Here is a 9589-nt window from a genome sequence, read left to right as displayed (position 1 = left end):
ACCCTGAAGCTTTGCATCTCGGGAATTGTAGTTCTTCTGGCAGCCCAGACCTCACCGGCTCTTAGGGATGCGCTCCGATACCTACCCCTGCCCACAGCCGGAGCAGGCTCTGGAGAGGGCAAAGGGGACGGCGTGACGGCGCGTTCGGAGGGTGGGTTCTGGGCACCTTTGCTGGCATTGGGAGAGGGGGCAGGGGGACTACATTTCCCAGCCTGCCCGGCTCGTGCAGGGAGTCGGCTCCTCCAGTTTGCGTGAGGGCTGCAGGTTGATCTTGGTTGCAGATGAGCGCAGAATTTATAAGCGAGAGCGAGTGAAGTGGGGGGGTGGGGAGTCCTGGGCAGAAGAAGTACCCAGGCCAGGCGAATTATGCATACGTTAGGCAAACACTGAGAGAATGGCTGTGGAAGGTAAGAGACATCTCAGTCCTATTTCCTGCAGCAGCAGAAGCAGCTGCATCGACACGCGCACCCCAGTGCACCCACTGATGAGATTTGAGGGGATCGTAGGGGGAAGGGAGAGGGATGAGATGGGAAGGAAGGGGAGGGGGAGGGAATGGAGTTCTGCCGCCTCCTGCCCCTCACCTGGGCCACCCAGGAGAAGCCGTTGGATCAGCACCAGGGAGAGGTGGCCCAGAGGGGGACGGTGCGCAAAGGAATTAAGATCTGGAGGTGGGCAGAGGATAAAAAAGCCCATTATGCAAATTGTTACACCGGGAATTGGAGGGAAGCCTGAGCTCCCCGGCCCGAAGTGCCAGCCCTCACACCGATCTCCTTGGCCCCCTCCAGTCGCCCCTGACCCGTCCGTGGGTGGGCGATGAGCCCCCTTTTGTGCCCCCACGTGGGGAGGAGGACCCGTGCCAGGTGCGTCATCCCCCCCCCCCACTTCTCGGGATCTCGGATCGCCTTTGGGCTGGCAACCCCTCCCCCCGGGCGCTGAGCTCGGAGCTGGGCGCGCAGGAGCAGCTGAGGCGCCTGGCCTGGGGGTGTTGAGGTGTCACTACACCTGTCTCCTTCCCCACTCCCGAGCCTGGGAAAGTTTGTGAGAAGGAATTCGTGCGGGTGTGGGGCTAAGGGGAAACTACTCGAATCCCTTCAAAGTGGTGGTGGCGGGGGGTGGGGGTGGTTGTGATTCTCTCGCTTTTTCCTTTTGGCAATTGGCTCTCCCCTACCCGGTTTCCGAGTTTTGTTTGGCAATTCTATCTGTAAATTACAGCATCCACAGAGCTTCCTGCTCGGAGGCTTGGTAGGGGAGGGGGGACTTGAAGGGGGACAAATCCTTGGGTCATAGCAGAGGAGATTTAGAGTCGAAAGCCCCGTAGAGGGTGTCCAGTAGAGATGAGGACACTAAGGCCCGCAGTGACTTGATCAAGGTCTCAGAACTGGCAAGTGGCAAAGACAGTTTTCGAAACTTGAGTCCTGTCCCACTCAAGTTCAGCAGACAAGTTTTTTGACTCCATATCCAGTGCTTTGACTGTAATATTCCCCTACTGGGATAATTGTTTTATGAATTAAGGGTTAATGATGAACCCTACTAATCTTTATGATGTCAAATTGTGTAATGAGGCAAGCGGGCAGGAAATGATTGAGCGACAATGACTAAAGGTAGCGTTCACATTCTCATATATGGAGAATTACATATGATACATAAGGGCGGCATGGGTCCAAAGCCTTTCCCAGGCATCAAGGGCAAGAGAAGAAGGCAACACCCCAGCAGCTGAACTGGGCTCATTGCCACCGGGAAATGAGTCTATTCCTTGTGGGCAAGAAACAAGAATCAGTCTCTGAGGGCCTCTTTCTTTTGGAATGGAAAGGAAGAAGAATGCCTCTCCAACTTAAACATTAACCTTGTTCTCCCAGTAGATCTCATTCTCAGTAGCCAGGTGCTCTCCTTCTGCAAGTCAGCCTTTTGAGCAGGAAACATTTATTTGCATTCATTGACACCAACTACTACATTGATTTATAATTTTACAAAATGTGCATCTCTATCTCCATCATTCCATAACAACATTTATTGTGTCTGCCATATCAGGCACTGTAGTAAGCACTGGGGATACAAAGAAGCAAAAGACAGTCCTTGCCCTCAAGGAGTTTATAATCTAGTGGGGGACACAACATGGAAAAAGTATGTACAAAGCAATCTATATACAACATAACCAAAAAATATTTAACAGAGGGAAATCATTTAAATTCAGAGGGGTTGTAAAAGTCTTCCAAGAAAAGAAGGGATTTTAATATGACTTTAAAGGAAACCAGGGAGGTCAGGAAGACAGAGTAGAGGAGGGAGAGTATTCCAGGCATGGGAGACAGTTCAGAAGAAACATTTGGAAGCAAGAGATGGAATTTATTTGTGAAATAACCAGGAACCCAGTATCACTGGATCTAGTAGGTGTAAGTAAGGCATAAGAAATCTTAGAAGGTAGAAAGGGCTAAGTAATGAAGGGCTTTGAATCCCAAACTGCATTTTGCATTTCATTCTGCAAGCAATAGGGAGCCATTCTTGATCATACTTGCACTTCAAGAAAATCACTTTAGTGACTGAATGGAGAATGGATTGGAGTGGGGAGAGACTTGGGGCAGGCAATCTCTCTCTCTCTCTCTCTCTCTCTCTCTCTCTTGCTTTCTCTCAAATGGGGGTCCAGCCTAGCTTTCATATTCATAATAGCTTGAACTGAAGGTTGGACAGTAAAGATGTATTTCCAATTGATGACAGTTGTTGGAATAGGATGAGGCTGTGCTTATTGGATATAGAAGTTTTCTGTTAGAGGGAAATCGTGGATGAGGAAACTCCCTTTACCATTTCTATTCTTAATTACCTAGAAAACTGCTAAGTTAAATGACTTCCTTAGGATCACATGGTCCATATGTGCCAAAAATTGGATTCCAACCCAGCTCTTGCTTGTTTTGAGGTATCAACTCTCTGTCTATTATTTGCCTTGGGTGTATGAGAAAACTCATAGGAATATAGATATAAAAGTAGAAGGAATTTAAGAGGGCTTCTAGTTCAATGGTGTCAAACTCAAGCAGAATAGATCAACTTAGAAATACTAATCTTATATTGAAATTTTATATATTATATTAAACATTTCCCAGGAATATTTTAACCTGGTTCTAAATTCACCTCTTCATTTTGAAGACTGAGAATCAAGCTGAAGGAGATTAAGTGATTTATCCAAGGTCATATAGTTCATCAGTAGCATCTGAACTGAGGCACTCTGACTCCAAAGTTGATGCCCTTCCCCCACTGAAATCCTCCTTTGTGTTTCATCTTGACTTTTAAGTAATGTTGAATACTCTTAAGACTGCCTATGTCATCCCTCTAAATTGGAAAATCATGTAGTTTAGGCTTGTTAAAACTAGTCTAAGTTTGAAAAGTTCATTCTCAAAGGGTGACCAAAGGGTGAAGAAATGTGGAGTCATGGTTATTCTTAGAGACTATCAACTAAATCACAAAAGGGGTTTCTGGTTTTATAAAAGAAATACCCACTTGGTGAATAGCGATCTTTGACATATTGAAACTAGTAAATTTGTGTGTTTATACACACACATATAATACATATATATACATATAGTGTATATTTTAATATATTATATAATATGTGTGTAGAATTGATAAATCCTTTCTTATAGTTTTCTTTTATTTAAGCAACATTTTAACCCAAATAGGAGGTAGAGCCAAAGCACACTTAAACATATGTAGAAGGACTTTTTAAAAGGAGCCTGTAAGAATTTCAGTTAGTGTTATCTCTCACATTGGTCACCCAAGTTGTTTGGGTTTTCTGAAATTCTTGATTTCACTCAGGTTGCATTTCAGAGATTGGGAATAAAGAAAGTAAAGAATTTTGTTCTGATTTACTAAAAGAGACATAGTACGACATTGACAGTCTCATCTGAAAAACTTGGATTCTGCCTCTCCAAATTTGCTGTTATGCTGGATAGATCTTTAACCCCACAGTGTGGCAGTCAATTCTCTAAAACTCTCAAGTAACAGATGAATTGCAAATATCTGCCTCAGTTTTTCATTGGGATACAATCACAATTTTGGAGCACCTTCTCCCCCCCAAAAAAAATTCCTAAAGTATATCTTTTGGATGTAGAAAAATTTGTTATAGGGTCAAGAATTTGACTTAAACTAAAACATAGAAAAAATATTTTCATTGTACTTCATCATTTCAGAATGTATAATAATATTTGACAGAAAAAGAGATTGTTAATACAATCTAAAATATAAACAAAATTATGAGGGGAAATTAACTGTTTTAAGAGAATTTTTTTCTAAAGCATTTCATAAGAATGCATTTTTTGGGGGAAATGTTTTGGTTTTTGTACCACTTTTATTTTCCTATATACCATTCTTCCTTAGTAGAATAGAGGAGATATCCTTATATTTAAGAATAGAAAAGAGAGGTGTAAAAGGCAGTAACCAACCCATAAACCAGGAATGATAGTGTATACAATGTTCTACATCCTTTGTGATTTTTTGAAGAATGGAGAGAATTTCATTTTTCCTTGTCTGCTCTGTTTGTGTGTGTATGTGTATCTGAGATTAATCATTATAATTGTCTTTAGTTTTTTTAATTATTGTCACTGTTATTTCCATATATATAATGGTAATAATGAGTACTTTTTTATCATGGTGCTGTTTACTTTGCATCAGTTCATGTAAATCTTCTCATGTTTCTCTACATAAGAATGATTGATATTATTATACATTTCTTTCCTATATTCAACTAAGTGGATATCTGGGTCTTTTTTATAGGAAAACTTTGTTAATATATTCTAGGAAGTATACATACTTCATTGTGATAATTTGGACCCATCTCATTTGTGCAGATCAAGGACAATACATGTAACTGCATGTCATAAATCTAGGCAATAAACATCTTTAAACCATTTGTTTTATCTACAAGATGATTGAACTAAACTTGCTCTTAAGTAGTCTGAAACAAAAAAAAACAGTGATGTAATCAACATCTAATGTGTTATGAAGTCTTATGGTAGCAGTAATTTGTTGATGTAAGATTTTTACATATTAAATATCCCAGTAAAAAAGGAAAAAGGAGAATATGATAAGGAGGTTTGAATATAGTCAGGATTAGTGAGAGAAATGATCGTGAAGCTGTTTGGGCCATTTGAGGGAAATGAACAATGATAAGAGATAATGTAGAAAAGTCCTAAAACTAGATGGACTATAAATCCTTGGAGATATCAAACTTTTCTTGATATATATATATATATATATATATATATATATATATATATATACATATATATGGTCTAGTCATCCCAAATTTGGAAACAAAATAGTAGATAAACATGTTGGTTGTGTTTCCTCCATCCTTAAGGGCAGGGATGCTGGTCATCATCTTTGTATCTCTACAGTTACAATACAAGTGATTATCATGGAAGTTGGGAAACTCTCCATTCCTTAGCCTTTCTTTACTTCAGAGAAGTGATTGTCAATCTTTTTAGTTCCAGGACCCTGCTTCTTTCTTAAAAATTACTGAAAACCCATCAAAGAGCTTTTTTGGATTATATCTAAAGATATTTACTGTATTAGAAATGAAAACATTTTGATATTATTATGAAAATAAGCATCTCCATCACCTCCCTGAAAAGATCTTGGATTCTCCCAGCAACACAGGTTTGAAAACCAGTGCATCATGATGAGATTAATTTGAGGATTCAGTCATGGGATGGGAAGTGGTAGAAAAGGTAACTTTGTAGCTGGATTTGGAAATTTAGAGAACTAAATTTCCTGGTGTTGTCCACATATCCCAAGGCAAAAGGTCCCATAGAATTAGATGATGAGGCAAGATGAATAGTAACAACCTAAGGTGCATCCCATCTAGAAAGTATGTAGATAACCCCAGATCATCTGCCACCTTCTTCCCTCTTCCCCTCCTGTAGTAGTACTAACTTATATTCTCAAAGATCATTTTTGTGCAAGCTCAGAGAAAGGACCATTAAAAATAATAACTTTTAAAAATAAATTGTTATTGATATCTGTTACTTTTCCATTGCCTAGCCTTTCTCTATGAATTTCTCCCACGCCCTCCCTGATAATCTGAGAGTCATGCTTCAGTAAGGGTTTGTTTGGTAAGAAAGAGAGAAAAGAGGAAGAAAAATCAGCATAGCTTAAACAGTAACACTGAAAAAAAACTGCAGTGCTGAACAATGTTCTACACCTATTCACCCTTCCTTAACCTCAGCAAAGGATTTGGGGAAGATGTCTTCTGCTATCTCTTCTTTGGGGTTCAGTGAAAGGGTCATTTATTAATTGGAGAAAGGAGAGTCATTTAGTATTCTTTTTAAATTCTCCTTTCCTATCTTTGGAATCTTTACTACTCTTTTCAAAGCCCAATTCAAAGGCCTTCTCTGATTTCTACTCCCACCCAAATTGATGTTGTACTTTGTTTTTATACTTCTCTAATGTTCTTATTTTGTAGTATTTGTGTAATTTAGTTATCTGTGTTTGTATCTTACCCTCCCACAAAATTGTAAATAAGCTCCATGAAAGATGACTGAAGCTAAGTCTTAAATAACTCTTAACTTTGTGTCTTCTTTAGCATCTTACCAGGGCTCTAGTAAGCACCTAATAGATGCATAATACATATTTGTTAAATTAATCATTTGATATATTCTTTAGAAGTTTAATATAAAGAACTCTGGAGAAATTCATAGGTCAGAGAAAGGAGGGAATTGAATGAATCTCTAAATTCCATGTTGGTAAGTTAGACAATTCTTAAAATCTTGGCACAAAACATTCTTTTGCTTCCTAATGCAAAAGGAAGCCATTGATTGATGAGAACACAAAATTTAGAGAAAGGGCCCTACTCTTATAAAAGGGCAATCATTTGGGGAATTAGATTTAGCAGAAGAGAACTATATATTCATTTTAATTTGGTTTACTTCTTTATTTTGGAGCAAAGATATCCCAAAAGATTAGTTAAAATTTTACATGATAATTTTGTTGTATATTTGAAAGGAATAGCAAGTTGTGCAAGTAGATTTGCAGTTCCATGTACAATTGCTTTTTATACTGTGCTATGGAATTGCTTGTTTTATTCCATAAATTTAAAAAATAAACAAAAAGTGAGAATGTAAAATTTTAAATTACACGAAGAATTATCCATTCATTTCTACTTAGAGAGGAAAGGCATGCTTTCTCCTTGACCTTCTGATTAAAACTTTCTTAAATTAAAAAATAAAATCTTCCTGGCTCTCTTGGAGATGAGCTCTGAAAATGACCTGTGAAACCTCCCATTAATTCTACTTGGGTGCTGCCTAAGGCCACACTTCTATCTGGATGCTGCCTTTGTAAAACTACAGGTGCCAAGGCTACAGCCTAATTGTTATCCACACTTGCTTCCTCGCCATTTTCTGGTGTATAATGCAGTAGTGACACCCTCCTTAGCCTTTGCAGCCTGCAGATGAAAGGAAACCTGGCTATATTTAGGCTGATTTTTCTAAAGTGTGGGTGCAGGATGATTTCCAGTACAACCCACTTCAACAAGTGAAAGCCAGTGCAAGCAGAACAGTGGTTTGAAGGGAGCCTCTCCTTCTTTAAAGATCTGTTATTGGAGAAGGGTCAAAAGAGGACTCTTCAGTTGTGAGATGAGGGATGAAAGGGGTGGGGCGGTGGTAATATCCCTTTCCTCCCCTAGTATTATTCCGCTGTTCTTTTAAAATAGTAGAGGATGTCTTTATCTTCAGTCATTTGACAAGAATATGCTCAACACATATAGGGTACATTTGCTCAACATTCAACTATGACTTGAAAGGCTTCTTATGGAACATACTTAGTCTTTCTCAATGAGTTTATGCTATAAAAGGAAAGATAGGATACGTCAATAAAAATCATAAATTCAAGCAGAGAAATGAAATAAAGCAGGAGAGTGAAAAATATGCTAGCATATCAGAGAGTAAGTGGGGTTGATGGGGAGGTGGGGAGAGATGCAGGTCTTTAGAGAGATTTTTCCAGTAAAAGTGGTATATTAGGAAGATCACTACACTTGAAGTCAGGCAATACCTAGTTGCCAAGTTTACAGATTATATGACCCTAAAAATGTTGCATAGCATCTTGCCACTCAGCCTTCTTATTTGTGTTCCAAATTACATTTAAGTAAGTAAGCTCCTCAAGGGCACAGAACTCTCTTGTTTTTTTTAATTTTTAATTTTATTGTTGTTGTTACTGTGTGTGTGTGTGTGTGTGTGTGTGTGTGTGTGCGTGCATGTGTGTGTGTGTATCTTTGTGTCTGGTACATATTCAATGTTCAATAAATGCTTATTGGTATCCATAATGTGAAGAAAATAACTGTAAGGTCAGTCAGAATTCATAAATAAATAAGGAAAATATATATGCCTATATATGTATTATATATATCATATACTTATGCACATGTATCTATATATTCCTACACTGTGTGTGTGTGTATATATATATATATATATATAATACATATATGTGTGTATATACATATGTCTATATTATGGAGAGCTCACACTAGGCAAGCAGTCACACAGAAGTCAGAAGAAGCAATACAAAGACACTTTCAAGGTCTCTGAAGAAATTTTGAATTGATTATATGACCTGAGAGATACTGGCGCAGGACAGCCCAGTATGATGTACCCACAACAAAGAAGATACTATCTTCTATGATCAAGCAGAATAAAAATAACAAAAGAAATGAGAGATGTGAAAATTTAGAAAATCCATCTAAATGTTCACTTGGACTATTTGTGCCCAACCTGTGCTAGAGCATTCTAATTGGTCTGATCAGTCACAGTTGGATAGACTGTAGCTTGTTTCTAATGTAGTTTCTAATGTAGATATCATTTTCGTCATCAAGGACAAAGGACAACAACATATACATGTTCACACCTATATAGATGCATAGAGATATTGATACATATATACATATATATATATATACATGAATGCATGCATACATAATATATATTTATGTTGCTTCACAAAATTTCAAGTACTATATAAATGTCATTTGTAATTACATATATATGGGACATTTAGGATGAGATTGAGGATAATCAAGAGAGCAAGGACTAACTTGGAAATCAGTGAACACTTGGGCCTCCTATTCCTGTAAGATATTGATACATACTTCTAAAGGTCATAAGACTGTTTTCTGAGGAATCTGAATATAACTCAGTTTTTCCATATTTGAAATTTTATTGGTGGTAAAGGAAATCACTCTATTGGGACTTTTTTTCTAGCCCTTGGAGAATAAATTTGGCATCACCGAGTTCATCTCTTTCTGCCATCTAATATCAGCAGTGAGTACTCTGTTCAGAAATCCTTAGCTAGAGTACATTTGCTGTAAAAGTTTTGGAAGTTTCTGTTTTATCTTGGAGAGGCAATATGCTTAGTGAATTGAGTGCAAGTTCTGGAGTCATATTATACTTATTAGGTTTGTGGCCATGGGAGAATAAATGTTTCCTAATTTCAATTTTTTTCTTTTAAAATTAAGAATTGCTTTAGATTACTTCTAAAACTCTAGTTTTTTGTTAATATATTCTGTTGGACTTTGAATATGAACATTAAGTTGTTGTCCCAAGGCAGCAGGATGTGT

The 9589-nt window shown here is 38.2% G+C and overlaps 1 protein-coding gene across 3 annotated transcripts in view; it reads left to right on the top strand.

Moving 5' to 3' along the window:
• The first annotated feature begins 263 nt into the window (after window positions 1-263).
• The window catches only part of SAMD12 (sterile alpha motif domain containing 12), a 506789-nt gene continuing 497463 nt past the window's right edge, over window positions 264-9589 (top strand). For all 3 annotated transcript variants that reach the window (XM_074201409.1, XM_074201408.1, XM_074201407.1), the window contains exon 1: window positions 264-407. In XM_074201409.1, coding sequence (XP_074057510.1) covers window positions 395-407 — 13 coding nt within the window. In that variant the 5' untranslated portion in view covers window positions 264-394. The remainder of the gene's footprint in view (window positions 408-9589) is intronic.

Source organism: Macrotis lagotis, chromosome X (genome assembly GCF_037893015.1).
Source record: "Macrotis lagotis isolate mMagLag1 chromosome X, bilby.v1.9.chrom.fasta, whole genome shotgun sequence".
NCBI classification, from domain to species: domain Eukaryota; kingdom Metazoa; phylum Chordata; class Mammalia; order Peramelemorphia; family Peramelidae; genus Macrotis; species Macrotis lagotis.
This window is presented reverse-complemented; position numbering and strand designations above follow the sequence as displayed.